Raw genomic sequence first — 22010 nt, forward strand, 5'->3', positions numbered from 1 at the left:
TGTATACACGCGAAGAAGTAATTGTATGCGCAACGTCAATTTTAAATAAAAAGTAATTTGTCACTCACTGATACGGTTCGCAACAGCAAAGTTGTACATCGCTAACTATAATATATGTTAAACTGTAACAATACAAAAATGTATACGATTATTATAGACTAATTATGCAAAATCGAAACTATTGTATTAAACATACTTTATATTTTATATTAAAAAAAATGGGTATTTATTAAAACAATTATATAGAATACTGAAAGTCTTCCTTTTAAATACGAACTCACAAAATTTTATACGTATGGTTTTGTCTCCAACACTTATTCAAATGCTCGTTCGAATCATTTGAATAAATAAAATAAAAGCACAGAACAGATGATTCATTTTGCACAAGTAACAAATAACAAAAATGTAAGACACTTACCTTACGATTTCTCTGCCGTTGCCCGATGCCTCCTTGGCCGCCTCCTCCTCCTCTCAGATTTCCTTGTTGCACTCATACACACTCACTCGCGAAAATCATCGATCGCGCGAAATTTCGGACACTCCCGTACGCGATGTAAAATACCGTGAAATGCAGTAAGCGACGTTCTTTACTTCCTGCCCGTTCGAATTGCGAAGAACGACAGAGCGAATTACGCCGTGAACGCCGAAGTCGCATAAATTTCTCTCCCCGAAAATGGAACAGATTACACGAAATCGATAGATAGATAAAAGCGCGGTGCGTAAACGAGATGTAACCGCGACAAAGTACCACGGTTTACATTTATGTTTTAGATGAGTTGGTCTCGTGAAATATCTATATACACGTTGATAAAGAGCCGTCGCTTCAACATGCAATTCGTTTCTCATTACAAGTTTTAGAATCTTAATAATTAATCGAGTAACATTACTTGTCACTGATAAAGGTGTACAAATTAATAGCGTTTTATCCCTACATTCTTCGCGATCGAGTCTTGGAAACTGGTAACGTAAAAATAATATCACGCACGGAACAACTCTCGCTGCTGCCTGCCGGCTCGACGTTCGGCGAGCGAGTGATAAGTACGGAATTTTCCAATACGTAGATGGGCCAACGAATTCTCAACGTTTTTTTGTTGTTTTTCACTCGGCGCGGTGACGTACGACGTTTTTGCGTGCCACCTGAAGGTCGCTGCGCTATCACTCGCTCGCCGAACGTCGAGCCGGCAAGCAGTGGCGCGAATCGCTCCGTGCGTGGTATTATTTTTGCGTTGTCCGTTTCCAAGACTCGATCGTGAAGAATGTAAGGATAAAACGCTATTGATTTGGACTCCTTTATCAGTGACAAGTAACGCTACTGGATTAATTATTAAGTTTCTACAACTTGTAATGAGAAACGAATTGCGTGTTGAGGCGACGGCTCTTTATTAACGTGTACATGGATATTTTACGAGACTAACTCATCTAAAATATGAAAGTAAACCGTGGTACGTTGTCGCGGTTACATCTCGTTTACGCACCGCGCTTTTAACTATCTATCGATTTCGTGTAATCTGTTCCATTTTCGGGGAGAGAAATTTGTGCGACTTCGGTGTTCACGGCGTAATTCGCTCTGTCGTTCTTCGCAATTCGAACGGGCAGGAAGTAAAGAACGTCGCTTACTGCATTTCACGGTATTTTACATCGCGTACGGGAGTGTCCGAAATTTCGCGCGATCGATGATTTTCGCGAGTGAGTGTGTGTGAGCGCAACAAGGAAATCTGAGAGGAGGAGAAGGCCAAGAAGGCATCGGGCAACGGCAGAGAAATCGTAAGGTAAGTGTCTTACATTTTTGTTATTTGCTACTTGTGCAAAATGAATCATCTGTTCTGTGCTTTTATTTTATTTATTCAAATGATTCGAACGAGCATTCGAATAAGTATTAGAGACAAAACCATTTAAAAGGAAGACTTTCAGTATTCTATATAATTGTTTTAATAAATACCCATTTTTTTAAATATAAAATGTAAAGTATGTTTAATACAATAGTTTCGATTTTGCATAATTAGTCTATAATAATCGTATACATTTCTCTCTCTCTCTCTCTCTCTCTCTCTCTCTCTCTCTCTCTCTCTCTCTCTTCGCGTGTGTACAAATTTTTAAAAATACACAATGCTTGACCACAAACAGCGCGCCCAAAGCGCGCGTTCTGTCATGTCTAGTATTTCTAAATTGTAAACCTTCATTTACTCTGAACCTAAAAGAGAAGTGAAGCACATCGCGCTTCGAGAAAATCAATCGGCATCGCGGAGAAGAGCCTTAACTGTTCGATATTAACGACATTCGTGCTGGTAACATCTCTTTATTAATAAGGGACAAGCGCGCGCTTCGCGCGCGCCATTTGCTCTCTCTAAAAATTCGCATGGTTTGACAGCTGCAAATAACACGACTGAAGTATGTCGTATCGCACAAGCGAAACAGCCAATCAGCATCGCGGAAAAGCGGCAACAATACTTCGACATATGCGACTAATCGACTTACATGCCTTTTTTAGAAGTGGAGTGGAATGGAATCTTTCCAAACGTCGGGTTTGAGGAATAATATTATATTCAGTACCTCCCAAATTGTTAATTATCTAACTCGACTGGTGATTAGCCTTGATTCTCGTAAAGTCGGCTCTCTGTTACTATTCGAGCAGTGCTATCCGATCGACGGCGATGCCGATCGTCTGCGGCCGGCGAAACGATGTCGAGTAATTAGCGATAAAGCTAAATAGACGCCGACGCGCGCGTAAAGGCGGCGCCAAGCAACGATTCCGCGACGATTCCGCAAGTTGTGCAATGCATTAAGGGACAGTGGCCGCCGTGTACGCGGATGAATCCCTCGTGCACGAGTACGCACGTTCACAGCTACGAGCGAGCACGCACGCGCGCGCGTATACGCGTGTTAAACGCGTTAATGATCACCATCGCGCCGATGGCGGGGCGTCTTGAATATCTTATTAAACGGCCGAGCCGTGCGCACGTTTTGCCCTCGCGACGTGTTTCGAAGCGTGAGGAGAACTCGTGCCACGCGTCTCGCCTCGTTTCTTTTACGAGCGCGCCGACGCCGTTAAGTTCCACTCGCAACGTCGACCTCGGCGAGCGCGACAGAAATTGATGCATAAAACCGATATCGACACAACCTAGATAGCAAACCCTAATCTGTACTCTCAATTTTCCCGTTAAATTTAACACGCATCAGGAAATTATTGGAGCCTACTTCGACGGTTGAACGACGTATCCGTTTTTTTTTAAATAAAAGAGCTAAAATTTTGATGGCTTATAAGAGCAAAACATGCTGAAAAAAATTAAAAAATTCTAGTGAGATAATCTTTTTGCTTTATCTCTTATCCAAAAAGATAGAGGAAAGTTCCCTATTATATGATAGGCTCCTAATATGACATAGCATCTTTTAATGGTTCCACCATGAATTTATTGCCTTTGGAGTGAAATTTGTTTAATGGAAAAGTGATTGTTAAATCGTGTAATCGTTGCAAAAAAAGATTTGTGTTGAATTTGGACGTTGAAAATCTGCTATCTCATATTAGGATCCTATCTCATGATAGAGGACTCTCCTCTATATTTTAAAAAATTATGGATTTTATGTTTGCAAAAAAAACTTCTTTGGGTGGAATAAATTTTCGGTGTATACGTTCAGTCCTCTTCGAGGATACAATGTTTTATGATACAATAATGTTACAAGAAATTTTCCGGCTTTATCGAATTGTTTCGAAAGCCGATCTTTCTTGATTCCGCTAAGCGAGGGAGGATTAATGACTGTACATGGACGTTGCAGGAAAGAAAGTAACGTGCGAATATTTGCAAAGAGAGAAAATTGAGATCTGACAATCTACCGGCATAATTATCCGGAAGCAGTTTCTCTTCGTGTCCATGTTTTCAGTGCCTGTGTACGGCCGGAGCGCAGATCATCTAAACGGGGCAAGTAAACCGCTGATCGAAAACGTGTACCTAATTTCGCGGTGATTGCATATTAGAGGGAATCCTAATAGCAATACACCATTAATTACATTATACCCGGTACAATTTTTTTTAATAAGACGTAATACAAATTATTATATTATAAAATACATTAAGTAGATAACGTAAGCAGTAACGATCGCATATCATTATTCGTTTATCTATTAACGATTTTGATGTGAATTCAATATGAAATACTTCTGTATTCTCCGACAGTTGTATGCGCATGACTGATTGAAACGTCTTTCATATTGTATCACATTACACCAAGCGAATTTCGTTGAATGTTTTACCATTCTATTTGCCCGGTGAAAATTAAACATGCATCTGAGTCTTCTAATTCCCACGAAAATGCAATTTAAATAATCTACTGATCTGGAGGAATATATCGACGCGTCTCGCAAATATTTGATGTCTTCGTAGAATTTCCAGATTATGAAGCTGAATTAAAAAGGATCATAAAGTTCGATGCACTCTTTTATCTCTTGTATAGCGATATCTTTAATGCACGTAACTCCAGAGGATCTATTTTTCTTTCAACAAAACCAATTAAGTTTCTTTGATTGCACGACTCCGTGTTCTCAATTTTACTAATTTAGATTAAATTTTCGTGATTGCACGAGATCAGTTTTTCCGATCAAGATTATCTTTATACTGGAATCGTCAATTGTCAATTAGCAAATTAATTACCGATAAAAATTTCTATAATACGTTCGCAAAGTAGGACTTAAATGAAAACCGTGTCATCTAAAACTGAGAAAAGTACACGTTACGTACGTCGTGTCGCTGTGCACATATGATCGATCTTATAAGAACGCCGGGCGTTCGATCATTAGAATTCACGCCTGATCCAGGACACCTACGATAGGGCCGCAAGCAGAATTTCATAAACTCTCCCGTGTGACTGGGACGCGAAAAACTTGGCGAACAAGAGAAGGCGGGGCACATTTGGCAACGGTTCAAGGGACGTGACCCGACTAAAATACTGCAGTACTCCTGTACATATCGCGTACTAGGTGAAAATACCGCGTCTAACGAAAAACGGCTGATTTGCCCTCAGCAACTTGCGATATCGTAAATCTTACTATCGCGTTTAAACTGTGTTACGAGGCAAAACGTGACCTGGAGTAACGTTACGAAAATCCTCTCATCGGATCTTTTCCCTCTTTTATAGGTTTCTTTATTACTGACTAAAGACTTTTATTACAGTACAAAAATTCTCATAAATTACGCTCTGTTATGTCAAAGTATAACTTTTTAAATAAATCTTATCTTTAATCGCGAGAATTAAACGTTTCTCACTCCCAGTAAATTACAATTACGCGCGCGTTTTAATAACATTTATTAAACTCTAAATAATTCTGTATAGTATTAGAAATTTTTGACGTTATCGTATTATTTAGGAGTACACGAATATCAAAAACTTGTTTAATACGTAATTGTATTTACAATTGCTTTGTGGTTCTGATATTAATATGATACATGATGCACGAAAATAAAAACATACATCCTTGTATTTATCACCATTTTTTAAATTATCAAAATTTAGATGTTACGCAGCCGAAATTAAAAAACACTTATAAAATTATTATACTTTAAATGACGGTACAATGAATAATTAGGATAAGAATTTATATAGCAGACAATATTAAAAGCGAAAGAAATGTACATGTGTGAAATTTTACTGGCACGGGGGTTATTTCGGTTGCCTGATAAACTCTAACGTATGCATCTTTAGCTGCATAGGTCAACGAGGATATTTACTTCCACGCCGTGTCCGAATTTACATTTTTCTCGCGAACCAGTTTTATCGCGCTTTGAAATATATAACGCTAACGTCCTACACAAGGAATACACACCGAAATGTATGCAAAGTGAGATACGCATCTTGTTTCTCGTTAATCTCGCGAGTGCGGGTGATTTTTCGTGCGGCAGGGACAAGTAGTACCGTTGTCGCGAATGACTCGTTACGTAAGCGTGAGCAGTTAATTTCGTACGAGAAATTTAGTACACTTGCCTGACGGGGGAAAGGATTAACGGACCGAGGATTAAGGATTAGTCGGAGCGAGACTCGCAGATGCGTAATTTTCGAAGGCGTTCTATCGTTACCCAAGTTGCCCAACGAAAATTAGCGCGATCCCGCGTGTACTCTGAGACAGGATTTCCACTCTGATAACGTAAACACGATGGGGATTTATCGTGACAGGCAACAATGACAACAATATAATAGCGAGACGGCACGTAAAGCCCGCTACTGTTTTCTGAAGACGCGCCGGAACGGGTCAAGTCGGCGCGCTTTGTTAGTCTCTTCGGTGGCAGTTTCTTTTTTAAATCATGAACAATCTCATATTTGTTTCTCCGAGTTCAATTAGACTAAACTGGACCAGAGAGTTGGACAAATATCGGCGTATTTACCGAGATATTCATATAAATATATAGAGGAGTCTTCTATTATGAGATAGGTTTCTAATATGAGATAGCAGATTTTCAATCACAAATCTTTTTTCACAACAATTACACAATCTAACAAGAAATGTTCCATTAAACAGATTTCGCTCCAAGAAATTCATGGTGGAATTAACTGATGATGCCTATTAATTTAACAGAAATTCCACTGTCCCATATTAGGATACTATCTCATAACAGGAGACTTTTCTCTACGTTTATTTTTTCTTATGAAAGGGTTAGCATCTTTTAAATCAAATAAAAGCATTCCCACAAGAGTTATTAATTCGGGAAATATTAAATTTTAATAAGACTATAAAATTGCCTGCAATCGTGGCACTTAATATCGATTGAGACTAAAGAATTAGAAATTCCGTGTAATTGCGAACAATTCGGGTCATCACACATGGTTTTAATCTTGCAACTTGATTTCTAATTTAACTTGCAATCTATCATTTGTTTCGGACCTTACACGCACATCGAAGATAACTGTGTTATCAGCGATAGCAATTGGCAGGTAAAGCTGCGTGCAATTTTAGCATGTAAGTCGATACTATCGCACGTTATGTATGAAGTATTTTGCATCTATTGTAAATATTTCGTTCCTTGCCCGCATTTTTCGATATAATAGTGTATAAAACTGGAAAATCTTATTGATTAAAATTTAATCAACTATATGATTACTGGAGCTGTGAATAAATAAAAAATGTTTCACCTCTGATGTCTCTAATACATAAAATATTTCCCATTAGCGTGTGGTAAGAAATATTACAAACGGAAAGAGCATTGTCACGTTTCATGTAACGAAATTTGCCGCTTTATAATATCTTTTCTTTATCTCTCGTATTGTTATGTACCTCGTCAAATTTAATACTCATTGTTATCGTAATGTTACATAAGAACTGTATAATATAATGTTAACTTCAAAACGATTTGTGCTATTATGAAATTACTGCCATGATTTTTATTATAGTGCACAAAACAGTTTTTATCGCGAGCAATTGAGGAGCACGCGAGCCGAGCCGAGACGGGGAGGAGTCTTGCTCTTAAATAGGACCGGACGCTCGAGGAGCGAATTTCGGAACATCAATTTTCGCGACGTGGCCTGAAAATACGGCGATGCAATTTGGATGAAATTTATTTTGTTGACGTGTACCGCGCGGGCGTTGTCTCACGGAGAAAAATATATTCGCGGAAATATATATATACACGTACGTCGGTTCTTCCTGCGGAAGTCGCGAGAGAACAATGGTCGTTATATAATGCATTCTGTCGCGTGTACGGAACGTCGCCCCGATACCTTTGTCTCGCGTATTTACATTTTTCCCTTTTCCCTCACTCCACAAGAAAATGCGCCTAGCATACGCGTTGTAGAAAGCGTTGGGAAAAAAAAGACACGAAGGATAACGCGTTCGTTAAGATTCCACTTTAACAAGACGGTAAAATTACCCGTTGGAAATTATTACGTATATTTACGCGTAATTGTTACTTAATCTAATCTAACATTTAATAAAAATATCGCTCCTTGTTAACGGTTCTGCAAGCAGTGGCACCGTCAACGAATGCGATTTTCGAATCTACAGACTCGCATACATCATCCATCGCGATCTCTGGCCGAGAAGCGCGACATAGTTTCATTCTTTGATCTTCGGAAGCGATATTGCACAGCGTTGGGAGAAAGCGACATTATCCGCGGAATATCAACGCGCACATAGACGCGTGCCGGCACAGGCCGGGGACATCGATATTCGCGGATCCATATTTCGACCCAGATTTGGCTCGATTACTATGTAAATTGCCGGTACAGTCGGCGGAGTCCCGTACAACATTGGTATTCTTTTGTTTCCTCCTGCAGTCTACGTTAACTCGTTGAGAGAGATGCCACTGATGATAGTGCCAGGTCAGAAACGTCGCCTCGTTCTCTCGGCCCGAGAAAGGAGTTATTGACTATAATGAAGCCGAGAGAGAGAGAGAGAGAGAGATGGAGGTGGAACAAAGGAAACGCGTTGTTGCACGGAGCAGAGCCTAAGTAAATAACAGTCCGCACACGTTGCTGTCCTCGCGCAGCTCACGTGCTTCGAGAGACGGCAGGGAGGAACGGGGGGGGGGGGGGGCTCTTGAACTTCCATACAATCGTCTCCGATTTTATAACGTTGGCTACGGCTAATTGAGGAAACGTCCCCTTTGATGTCACGCATGATAACTGTTCGCTTAGGCGGGATGCATCTTGATATCGTTCACGTTGCAGCGGGAGCAAGATCAATCCTAATCAGAGGGGTAAACCGCCGAGGGCATGTGATGTACAGATTTGCGGTATCATTGGACATTACAAGGCATTAGGCCTTGCTGGGGCAGTATAAAGATAAAACATGATAAAACAAGATAAACTAAGATAAAACAAGATAAATAAGATAAAATAAGACAATAAGGTAAAGTAATCCCCACTCGGCATTACACCACTAGCCATCGGTGTACATGATTTTCATCAGCGGTTCACCCTTTGTCCTAATCCTTATACGAATTCGAATTAAATGGCTCGCTCGGATTCTGTTGTGTTCGACCCAGACTTTGCGGATGATCGTAAAGTAAAGCTTGTGAAAATTACAAGATCCACACGAGCTTCATGTAAACGTCTAACGAAGTTAGATTAAACTTGGATCAATTTCGGTAAACTCAAAAAGAAAAATCTACTTGAAAGATTCGCGTGAAATTCTCGGAGTTCAACGATACCAGTATGAGAAAGATTGATATAAATTATTAATGTCAAACTTATGTAGTAAATATCGAAAATAGTTCCTTATTTCCATGCAAGAAGTGTAGTTTTTTTTTAGATACGACTCGTGCATAAACAAACGACTCAACGTTTTGAGATGCAATATATAAGTATGTGTTTCAGTAATCTCCATCACAAATCATCTGCTGCAAACCGGGATCGCGCACATATATCCTCAACTAACGGTCTTGAAAATGAAGAACGAGAAACGTATATAAACGATAAAATCACGCGACAACCAACGATTGCACCGATGCGTCGTGGATCATTATCCGTCTCTTTGGGTCAAGTTCGGCGATCAACCTGCGACCTGGTAACGAATTTTCCGGTATAAAAACCATCTCGTTGAAACAACCGTAAATCTTCGAAATTTTTGGGATTGTCACAGACGTAGAAACGACCGTGTTAGATGTGCAACTGTGGAGTAAAATCCCTGCAGCCGGGCACTTTAATACGAATTGGCGTGCTAATAATATTATACATGCCAACGTTTAATTAAAATGCTCTTTCAAAATATTATAAAAATATGCATTCTCATTTCATATAGACAGACTTAAGCACTTTATAAAAATCAAACAAACGAGAGCGCCTTTAGGTCCGAGCAAGATGTAGGTAGCTCAATAATTGTAATCTAAAACGTGAATTCATATCCCGTTTTTCTACTTTGTCCTGCGCGCCGGTTTCTTTTCGCAACATAACACGGTTTCATTGAGATGGAGTCATTATCGTCAGTAAATTCACGTGTTAAAATCGATAAACGATTTCTAATTATCGATAACGATTTCTAACTCTATTTCTTTAAGCACTTTAATTTTAACGAATTTAACAGCCAAAAATCTCTCTCTCGCTCGCTCGCTCGCGAATGACGGAGTTAATAAAAATATATTTCTATAATCTCCGCATGATTAATACAGCCAATAGATAGAACCACTGTATGTGGTGATAGAAAAATCAATAGCAACAGATTTGACTGAGTCATGTTCAACGCCGAACGTAAACAGTGATAAGATTAATTTGTTTATCTTCCCTCCCTTCTCCCAGCGACGCATTTCAGCGTTGTTTGAAGTTTGCGAAGCGTAAAGTGTCATTGCCATATGGCACGCAATGAATTCAACTGTCAAGATAACGAAAGTATGAGTGTCGGTTGGCGCAGAATGATTCGATACCATCGATATACATATTGGCTCAATAAAAATATTCAATAAAATATATTAATTAAAAAGAGGATGAACGATGAGATTAACTCTGTATCACTTTTATGACGCGTGTTATTTTCACTACATCTCGCTGATCATTGTCATTTTACTAATTTGATAAAAGACCAGCAAATAGATATTAATGTTGCTACATGTTTTCTATTTTTTTTTGGTGAGATCAGTTTTATCTTCATTCACAATTTAATTATAAAAACAGATCATACATGAGAAAAAGATTGATGCTTCTATAGAAAAAATCGAGGGGGAAACCGCTGACCAAAATCTTGTACACCAATGCCCACTAATGCCCAGTGGGCATTACTTTATCTTATTCTTATTATCTTCTTTTATTTCATTTATCTTGTTTTATCTCATTTTATCTTATTGTATCTTATTGTATCTTATTTTATCTTTATAATGCCCCAGCAAGACGTAATGCCCAAAAAATGCCCTAGTAATGCCCAGTAATGCCCAGTAATGCCGCAAATCTGTACACCACAATGCCCTCAGCGGTTTCCCCCTCGGAAAAAATCGAATACTCTCAAGATATCTCAAGTATAATAACATCAAAAGATATTTAAATGCAATATTTTCCGGTATCAATCTACCGCTCATAAGTATTTATTTTCCCGGGAGTTTCCTCGATATTCCCTTCGATTGAGATAATTTTTTCTATTTTCCGTACGAAGTATTCGATCGCATAATTAATGGCATGCCGATTTGGCGGAAGCATCGGTCGTTAAAACTGAATCACTAACTCGTGAATACAAATAGTTAGAAGCATCGCTGCACTTCTGAGAATCGAGAGTGGCATCGGTTCGCATCACGGCGCAGCTGAACACGCGGCTCAGACCCGCGTATCCGCGTGGTTCAATGGACCCGCGCGCTGCATAATTCGCGACTTGCAAAATTACGCGTTTCTGAGAATACACGCTGCATGTGTACGATGTGACTCGATAAAGACATGTTTAAAGCGCGGCCCGCAGTGCACGCCGTACAGAGGGAGCATTGCTAAAAGCCGCATCGAGAGGAAAGGGGTGACCGGGAGGGCGGGGGCGGAGAGAGAGAGAACCCGAGATGGGAGAGCCATTTTCTTCGTTGAATAATTAAGACGGTTTAGAGAAAGTGAGGCGCGCCTGGTGTATCCCTCTCGTCGCTCGTTCGCTGTTCACAGCCGTATCGAGATTAGTCGCATGTGCTCAGTGCCGCGTCTCATCGCAAATTGCTCGCGTTGGCAAGACGCGAAATTGGATCCGAAGAAATGACGTACGGTCGAATTTTCGCCACGGGCAAAAATTAAGGTGCACGGCAAGGGGGAAACCGCTCAAGGCATTGTGGTGTACAGATTTGCAGTATTACTGGGCATTACTAGGCATTACTAGGCATTTTTGGGGCATTAGGCCTTGCTGGGGCATTATAAAGATATAATAAGATAAATTGGATAAAAGAAGCTAAATAAGATAACATAAGGTAATAAGATAAAGTAATGCCCACTGAGCATTAGAGGTGTACTCTCTAAAAGTCAATCAGTGAATTGTCACTGAAAACAGTGAATAGTCATTGATTCGCAGTTATAAGTATACTACTGAAAATTACAGTGGCATACTTATAACTGTAAATCAGTGACTATTCACTGTTTTCAGTGGTAATCCACTGATTGACTTTTAGAGAGTACTTTTATTTGGTCAGCGGTTACCCCCTCGGTACACAGTGAAGGAAAAATGGGCAAAAATATAATGCAGAAGTAAAATAACGTGTGTTTCACGTGAAAATTTGCCGAGAAATTTGCAACACTCGATACGCAAAATACGCGCAAGTGCGTACAGTTTAAATAAATCTCTCCGATCGCGTGTAAAAGCCTACCATTGTAGCGCGCATTTGCGCTACGCGGACACTCGAGACGTTCGCCCGCGCGGTAGGAAAAGTCCTCCGGAGAGGATATTATCCTGAGGCTGCCGTGTGGACATGCACGGTCGAGCACGGTGGCATTGCACGCATGACGTTACATCGCAGTTAGATAAATCCCATTGAAACTTGACGTGGCCGCGCGTCATGCAGGACGTTGCGGCAGTACGACCGCCGCGTACGTTGCTGCGCAACGAGACTGTGCAGGCGGCCGACAGTAGATTCAAATTAATTACGGCAATGACATCGTGCCGCCGTGCGACATAAGGGAAGAGAGATTACGCAAGGCCGGAGCTTCGATGACGCGCGATACGAGCGGAGGGCAAAAATGCTCTCTAACGAGAGAACACTTCATATTTCTACGGCAGAAAGAACTCTTGAAATCGATCTGGATTATAAATATTTTAAGCGTTTGAAATGCTAAGTTGAAAAGCTCGCCGAGATGGGAGCTTACGTATTGTGATGCGCGTAACAATTGAATTAGCATGGGCTACTTCGTCTCGATCTGAATTCCAAGCTTGAACCAGCTTGGACCAGTTCAGATCACTCTGAACTCAATTGCCATATCGACGATTTAATTATTAAAACATTCCACAGATAGCGATCGTGATAGATAAATGAAGCGTTAATCGCATCGATCCGCTCATATTTTTGGCCGGGCATAACTCGTGAATTTCCTGAATACATTTTCTTTTTTTTTACGTTATTTGTATGAAAAATTCGTGTATAGAATGTAGAGGTGTTTTTTTTTTGTAGAAACGAGAAGCGTTAAAAAGCTCGCGTTTATTCAGAATTGGTTGACCTCCACGCGCTCTCTTTTTTCGTAAAGTCTCTCGTGCGAGGACACGACTATACATTTTTCAAGGCAAAGCCGAATCCGATGATTCCAGACACGTTTCGAACGTGCAACGCGGAAGGGGAAAAGGATATGGTAAGGCACTCTACGTCTGTCCATCTCGTTACCCTTCCGCGATCGCAATCTAATACGGAATGAAAGGCAAGGTAAGGCACCGTTTCACGGCGGTCACCGTCGAGAACAAGTGGACGGCGATTTCATCGTGTCGCGCTGCGAACTTCCGCGACGGGACGATTAAAGCGATTAATGAGCGAATTCTTTTTCGCGTAGAAACGAAGCCGGACGGGAAGTGCACTGACTCTGAACGATACGAGAATTCAGCAGTAGCTACAAATCGAAAAGATCGGCAAAATAATTAATCTCCCCGGTTTTCATTCAAATCAAAATCGTACCATTGAAATTTTCATAAGAATGTATCACAGAATTTGAATAAAATCGAGTTTCTCGCTCTCAATCTATGCTGTTAACAAGCACCGAAATATACTTTTATACTGAAGCTTGAAATCATTTAAGTATTAATTTTCTAAACATAAACTTGTATTCGATTAAAATTTGTAGATATCTGCAGGCATTTGTAACGATTACGACGTACTAGGAATGTTTTTGCGCTGCGAGGATAAAGCGTATCGCGGTATATATACAGGATAAAATCCGCGGGCAACGTCCCGCATGAAAAAACCGATGGGATAAGGGACAAAACACACGCTCTCTCGAGAACAGCTGGAGAGCAGCAACGTGACTTTCATTCTTTGCGCTTATTCTTATGCAGCACGCGAGCGCTGCACTTGAGCGCACGCTGGCGCAAATCGGCCAATTCCGACGCGAGATTTTTCGTTTCTTTTCGCATCGTACACAAACGCCCTATCGAAGTTCCACCGCGTCGGGACAACGGCCGGAAAGATGTAACGACACGTTACGTCTACGCGCGGCGTGAGAACTTAAAGATATCCGCGCGATACCTGAATGACGAACTCGTCGCTGTGACTCTCGATTTGCGTGTTTTGGCTACGGTAAACGTGAAATGTGCAGACTCACCTTCCTGATTGGGGTTGTTGGTATTCGGATGCGACGAAGTCAGGGAAGACGGTGTCTCGTCCTCAGCGACGCCCATCGTCGTAGCTGCCGTTTGCTGATGATGCGTCTCCACTTCAGTCGCCTCTTCACACCTGCGCATTAATTATGAGACTTGTGATAACTCTGATCTCACGTCTGAACAACTAAGCGACTTTTATCAAGAGAGTTATACGTGCGGTTTTGCCTTTGCAAAAAAGAAACTCTTTAGATAGACGTTAAATACAGTCAACGCCAAGAGACGTTGTTTTTTTTTCTTAAATGCAAATTATTTTGCATTACGTCTTGCAAATCGCGTAAATAGAAAAAGATACGAAATATTTTCTTACAATTAAAGCAAGAGCGCACTACGATAATATTTTACGAAAATACGATGCTATCTTATGAAAATAATTTATTTAATTGTTTTAACAGATAAACTGAATTTATATTTATCTAAAAGACAAATAGATAACTATTTCGGTTTAGCTTTCATTTGCATGTAATCACGTTGTGCGCTGCATTGCGCTGCCTCGGGTGTTATTTGAAGCATATTCGTATTAGTTTCGTTTGCTCTGCTTTGTTATCTTCAACCAGTCTAAATACGGATGCTCCCGTGATATCGCAAAGGTCTACTGACTTTTTTCGTTATCGCAAATAAATCGTACGAAAACGCTAATGGCGAAAAGACACAATTTTCTCGGCGAGAGAAACCTCCTATAAAAATACTGTGAGAGTAAAACTCTATTACATTCAGCGAAAAAGCTAACGTAAAAGCGGAGCTAAAAATATATGCGAAGGATTAAAAAGTGGAAGAGGAATAAATTGCTCGTGAAATTGGAAGTCGAACTTGTAGCTACGGCGGACCTTAAGGTCCATCGAAGAGAGAGGAAGAGAAGCGTGCGTCTGTATAATATCACCGCGTGTCCGTAAAACAAGCGACTAGTGGAAATTGAACGCCGCGGTCGTACTACACGAAAAGAAAAGTGTAGCTGCCGTAGCTAAAAACTGCATGTGGCAACTAAATTTCAGTTGTAAAATATGGACAGCTAATATTTAGTCGTGATAGCTATTTTGCTATACTATGCCTATTGTATCGGGTGCGAAACAAAACCGTTTGCTGTGCTTTAGAAATTTATAGTTACGGCAGCAAAATACTTTTAGCAAACCATAATTAACTACGGTAGCGAAACTTTTTTTTCCAGTGTAGGAAGATTTCGTGCCGATGGTCGAGCATCGTTGCATCTCTCACCGCGTGCACCTACGCATAACCCGGGCGCGCTGCAGCGGTCGGAGAGGCATTCATCGGATCACGGCTTCCGCCAATCTCCTCCCCGCTTCCCTCTTCCTCTCTTCTCTCTCGCTCTCTCGTTATCGCCGTATTGTCTCCGGGCGAGGCACGCGCGTGCACGCGCTCATTGTCGCCGGTAATTACGCACGTGCAATTACGCGCGCGGGGCCGGTGCGTCCACAGTGCAAGTGTGGATTAGTGCACACGCGGCGCGTCGCGCGTAACGTCGGTGACACCGTCATCCGAGTGCGGTCCAGCCCGCGAAATAGAGACGACGACGGCGGCGACGACGGTGCGGGGCTATAACGGTATGTTGACCTCCGACGCCAATTGCTGCCTGCTTGCACAGCGCACGCGGATGCGGACTGCACGCCGGGGAATGTGTGCATCCGACGCGCGCGTCGGCTTTTCGGATGAGGTACGACGAGCTATCGATTAATCGGCGATGTGCAGCGCAACGGTGCTCACTTTTTCGCGAAACTCTTGTGCGCGTGACAAAACCGCGCGAGTTGTGTAATTACTGATCGCGCTTGATACTGGGTCGTGCGAATTAGGTAATAATCTTATAATTTTACTTCTCTCTTGGATGAATTTCTAAAAGTAATTTGTAACAATTTGTATAATTTTTCAGTTAAAACAAAGATAATTTTAATCTTTAAACAGTAAATTTAATAATTTAAATTCTTTTGATAAAGTAATCAGTATCGAGAGTGTGAGAGAGAGAGAGAGAGAGAGAGAGAGAGAGAGAGAGAGAGAGAGAGAGAGAGAGAGAGATCATTCATATTGCAATTAAAAGAAAAAAATTCATGTGTAACAGTTAAAATTCATTATTAATATAATATTATGTACTTATAACGGATTGAAGCAAATTCTTTCGTCAATCAAGATTCAACTAATAATAATATTCTTTCAAAACGCTCTTTCAATCTAGCGGAACCGATCGTTATCTTAGCTAACGAGTCCACGAAACAGAGTACAAAATATACATACAATAACAACTTTTGAAGCAGGATATAAGAAATAATTGTACGTAGATATTTCGCATGAAATAACGTTAAATGTCTCGAGGAAACGAGGCTAACTAGCGTTCGACCTTAATGTTGTTTGGCAGCGCGCGACCTCGAACGCAAGGTCTCCGCGCGTGACATTATCATTCGCGTATCGAAACTCGAGCCGGTAGGTAGTCCACTCGCGGTCTGCTCCGCGTGTCACCGTTTTACTTATTGAAACGAGATCATTTTCTACGGACTATCACCACGACTTGCAACTCGTGCAATTAATTAACTTGCGCAATTAACGACTACATAAATTTCGTAAGTATTTTCATCGGAACACCAATATATCTCGCGCAAAAACATGTCACTTAAGAATCAAACAGGATGCGATAAACAAAACCGGATGTGATAAGAACTTTCTAAGCATCGTGACATTTTACGCCCACGAACAATAATGATTTCTTCAGCGAGACATGCGTGAATGGATCTCGCTCTGAATGTTTTCGATCTGGACGCAATGTGTTCATCGATTTGCGGATTGAGAGCGCGAGATAACGTACGAATCGCTGAATATCTCAAAAACAAAGAGATTCCGTTCGATGCGCTAATTCGCGAGGTCCGCGGATATCACGCTAGTCGTAGAGCTTCCGCGTTATATTCGCGATCGCGTTTCGATGGGACTCCGTCGCGATGTAAAATAATAAAGCGCGCGTCGCGTGCGACTAACATCGCGAGTGTCGTGCAAAGTACGGGCAATTATTCTATCGCGATGATTAATACGCGCGATCGTAATTAACCGCGTTTTCGCGAGTGCTGTGTTATAGCAGTGTTATAGCAGACGACTCCGACAGGAGAGGATGACCTGAGAGTTTCAATGTAATCACAATCCCGCCGCTCCACATCGTATCGGTGAGTGACATATCCTTTATTAAGGTAATGGACTTCGTGCAAATTATATATCGGGTATAAATAATAAGTACGTAAACGTATATGCACGTATATGATAAGAGTTAAGAGTATTAGAAAGAAGTATAACATGTCATAGAGATCTATTATCTTGAAACAGATGGATTGAATAGATTAGTATAAAAATTTAATCTTGGAGAGTTTGATAATTGTCAATTAATTAAATATTGACCTTAATTTTGAGAAAGTCAAGCACAAAATTTTCAAAAAGCGTATGATAATAATGTATTCTATTAATAATTTTATTTAACTGTACATAAAAACATTTTACGTTTAAGTTATAGAATTATGATTTCTATCAATTTTCGAGACTATACAAATAATGAGAAACAATGAAAGAAGAATAAAACTATGATAAGTAAAATTAATTAATACCTTGAGAATATAAAAGTTTTCTAAACAGAATTTGCGCTTAATTTCTATATGCGTTTCCAAGCAGAAAGATTTAAATGCGATAATATTAACTTATACGAGAAAGGGATATTTCGAAATTCTTTATCTGCATTTCGTATTTTAAAATGCTACTAACAAAATATAAAATATTTCGCCATAGTATATTTTAATTAATTTACTTAATAAAGGGAGAAAAATACTTCATGATTCTTGATTATATTTATTCTTAAAATCAATAAATCAGTTTTAATCAAATTTATCACGGTCTATTTATTGATAAGTTTAGCTTTATAATATTCAAACAAAGACATTTAATATCGTTACTCAATATCTGTTTCATCTCATGTATACCATAGTGTTTCACAATCGTGTAATATTTTAAGAGCATCAGATTTCGTGGGAATAATCGTCCGCTCCTCGCAATTAGTTGAGCAATTTTTAGTCAATTAGTTTTTAATCAATCCCTAATTAAAATATTACTATTGAACCATCTACGTCTCAAGATATGGAAATTTAAACGTGCTCTATCGCATCTAATATGCTTTTCCATACGAGATTCATGTAACAACTGCAGATACGAAAGCTAAGTTATCGCATCATGAAACTCTCCCATCTCTTGTTTTCAAGAAACCGACGATATATGACTCACATGCACGACCTTGCGAGTGAGAGTTAAATATAGCTGATAGCTATAACCAAAAAAAAAAAAAATCGCGCGCACATTCACCTTATATGCACCAGTCCAACAGCACGTTTAATTTCTTTTCGTTGCAAAGAACATCTGCAAAAAATGCCCCTGAACCTCTGCATATTAATACCATCCTTTACAAAATAAATTATCGAGTCATGCCATTTAATTTTCGAAGATAGAAAGAATAGAGGAAGAATATCGGTATCTAAGTTAAAAATTTGCACTTTTATTTCGTTGTCTTATTTTGTAAATGATAAAAGATGACAATTACGCGCAGATTAAAAATTAGAAACGCAAAATAAAAGTATCGCGCTCTCCAGTATTATTATATTACTAAAACACTTAATAACTTACTGCAAAAATCGAGTATTATTCTTGATTTGACAAACTTATGATCGATAAGCAGGCAAGCGAAGCGCAAGGCGCCGCGTGAGTCGAAACAAGCTGCACGACGAGCATCGAAATCGAAAGTGAACACCGAGTCGTGATTATTTCACTAACAATGCGACGGTGTTGCATGCGATTTTTCCTTAATAAAGGCGCGTTAACAACTCCGGCGCGATAGATCGCGTTTCGCTTATGACGACGAGATGAGAGAAATCGGATCGGGCCAAATTCGCTCGGAGAGTTTGCGTTCGCATAAAAAAAAAATTACGTGTATAACGCGCAATAATTTTGAAATAATTGAATCTTATTTGTTGGCCATTGCGGCGTTTATCCATTATGCATCGCCAGCTTTACCGAGAATTTTATAACAGAGTACACGCGTTTCTTTTGTACTTTATTGATTTAGGATATCAAAACTAGAAAAATCACTGTCGCAACTGCGATCGATCTGCACTGCGGCATAAATATAAATCTCGATGCAGAAGGTAAAAATAATAATTAAAAAGCGGAATGCTTTCTCTCGAATGTTATTTTTTAATAAATATTAATTGCGACATGCGAGCGCTGTAATACGAGCGAATTTAATAAGTTAAAACGCGCTATTTTAATTGAAACGCGAGCAAGTTACGAAGTAACGATCTGCTCGCCGTAGCGTGCATACTCTCTGAAATCGACGTTCTCCAGGCATCCGAGGGAACAGTTTGCGCTCGATCGTCTCGTTCATATTAAACAGCTTGCATTACAGTTTGATGAAAGCAAACAGTTTGCCGGTGGTGTTAGGGAACATTCGCGAGACCGGCCGTGCAGCGTGGACGCGGTTTAACCCCCGCAAGAAGTTTCTCAAAGATAAAACTGACATCCAACTGCAATTTTCTTATCGCAGCCGCGATAAAATAATAGCTTAACTCGCAGGCACGTAACACACTAACGCGCAATAACATTGCCACGGTCGTGCGAATTGATCGATTCTCCCGGTTTTCCCACCTTTCGCTCGCGGTCTCGCGCAAACACTTGTGCCCCCGTCGCGTTACGCGAACCGCGGCGGAATTATATTAATTGCACCTACAAGTTGTCGTGCTACGATCGTGATGTTGAGGTATGGGCTCGGGCAACGAAACGCGCAGACCGGCACGTAATCGCTGTCGGTTTCCCATCACGTCTTTGAAAACGCTCGTAGAGAGAGAATTGGCGGAGCGCGGCGCTCTCTCGCTCTCTCGCTCTTTCTCTCGTTTATTCCTCACCCCGCCATCTCGTTCTCCTCGTCTCTCATCCGCGTGTCGAGGTTTCAGGTCGTTTCTCTCCCGGCCAACGACCGTCCACCTTCAGTTTTGTATCCCCCCCAGACAGCGCGCGCCTTATACGTCGACAGGTAGATGCAACGTTCGAGATATATACGCGTCCAGGGTGGTCCAACGATAAGGTCCGAGAATCGAGCAGGACTCTCTTTCTCTCTCTTCGTCGGCATTGTCGCTTAGAGCTGCGCTTCCGTATGGATCACGTCTCTCGGGTCTAAGCCCGAATTGATTAAATTGGGTGGAATAAGCCTGATGTGTATTTGTATTACTTCCTTAGTTCTTTTAGCCAACAATTGGCAGTAAACGGATGTCGTAATTAATATTACGAATTATGAATGTATAACAAAATTTACATCGCACAACAAAGTACCAAGACGTGTATTAAACCGAGCGTCTCAAGCACGTGACAATTATTTTACTTTTTCGAGACTCTATTTCGTAAAGGCCTGTGTCCACGATGCTAGAACTTGGTCCAAGTTCTAGTTTCGAGAAATGTGTAGCCAATCGACTTGCAGCTATTCCATAAAAGCTGCGGTTCTAGCATCGTCGACACAGGCCTTTACGAAACAGAGTCTTGAAGAAGTGAAATAATTGTCACGTGGTTAAAACTCTCGGTTTAATATACGTTTTCGTACTTTCTTGTGCGATGTAAATTCTGTTATACATTCATAATTCGTAATATTAATTACGATATCCGTTTACTGTAATTGTTGGCTAAAAGAACTAAGGAACTATTACAAGTACAACCCATAAAAGTTGCAAGTTGATTGGCTTTCACATTTCTCGGAACTAAAACTTGTACCAAGTTCTAGCAGTTCGTGGACGCAGGCCTTAAGAACGTATCTTTTAGGTTCAAATATTGAGGTGATATTTCGACGAATGTAGACAAAACAATAAATAGGCGGAGTTGTTGAAATTTATGATAGAATTTCATAATAATGATATCTGTAATGAAGTAATGGTAAAAAATGGTATGAAATTTATATAATATAATAATAATTGGTAGCAATAGACGGCGGTGCAAATTTTATACAATAACAGTGGTGATGAAATGATGGTATAAAATGATAATTTTCACGTTGCCTGAACGCTGCCGTAATTAACATCCTTATGCTCCGCTTGGGAATGGCCGCGAAGTGGATAAAAATTAATCCAATTTAATCGCCCGAGAGACAGATAAGGGTCGGCAACCGATCAGGTATCGGGTATCTGACTCGTATTTATCCACGTCAAACATTCTTTATCGAAGTGTCAATGTTTTCTCGCAGTTATCCCCGTGGAATTAAATATCCGTCCCATTTGCATCCTTCTCAATCACGTCGGTTTCCCAATTGAACCCCTTCCCCACTCCCCCCCCCCCCTCACCCTCGTATCCGCACGCATCTTAGAGCCCTCTTATTTCGCTTTCTTGCCCCGGCCACGGCGATATCCCGCGCAACACTTTCGCGGTCGCGCGGGAAGGGAGCGTGACGAGAAGGTGAAGGGAACAAAGGGGTGAGGATAGAAGTGACGCAGGTGGAGGAGGGGGCAGAGAGTAGATCGGCCCTTGGCAAAAAGCGGCATCCAAAGTGTCGGCCGACCGGTTTCGCGCGCGCATGTACCTGTCACGTATACCCCTTAAACGCAGCGAGACAGAGAGACAGAGACAGGGAAAGAGAGGAGAGGAAGGGGAGGGAGGGAGGGAGGGAGGGAGGGAGGGAGGGAGGGAGGGAGGGAGGGAGGGAGGGAGGGAGGGAGGAGGGAGGAGGAGGAGGAGGAGGAGGAGGAGGAGGAGGAGAGAGGAGAGAGAGAGAGAGAGAGAGAGAGAGAGAGAG

General features: G+C 40.8%; 2 protein-coding genes across 3 annotated transcripts in view; one reads left to right on the forward strand and one right to left on the reverse strand.

Moving 5' to 3' along the window:
* LOC105565376 (serine/threonine-protein kinase tricorner) overlaps nt 1-22010 on the reverse strand; it is a 153593-nt gene that overhangs the window by 129132 nt on the left and 2451 nt on the right. For both annotated transcript variants that reach the window (XM_012018517.1, XM_012018519.1), the window contains exon 2: nt 14164-14294. In XM_012018517.1, coding sequence (XP_011873907.1) covers nt 14164-14294 — 131 coding nt within the window. The remainder of the gene's footprint in view (nt 1-14163; nt 14295-22010) is intronic.
* Nucleotides 16695-22010, forward strand: part of LOC105565374 (transcription initiation factor TFIID subunit 11) — an 11863-nt gene continuing 6547 nt past the window's right edge. Inside the window, exon 1 of the mRNA XM_012018510.1 lies at nt 16695-17373. The gene's annotated coding sequence lies outside the window, so the exon portion shown is untranslated. The remainder of the gene's footprint in view (nt 17374-22010) is intronic.

This window comes from Vollenhovia emeryi, unplaced genomic scaffold, assembly GCF_000949405.1.
Source record: "Vollenhovia emeryi isolate VEMERY1.0 unplaced genomic scaffold, V.emery_V1.0 DF939153.1, whole genome shotgun sequence".
Classification (NCBI taxonomy): domain Eukaryota; kingdom Metazoa; phylum Arthropoda; class Insecta; order Hymenoptera; family Formicidae; genus Vollenhovia; species Vollenhovia emeryi.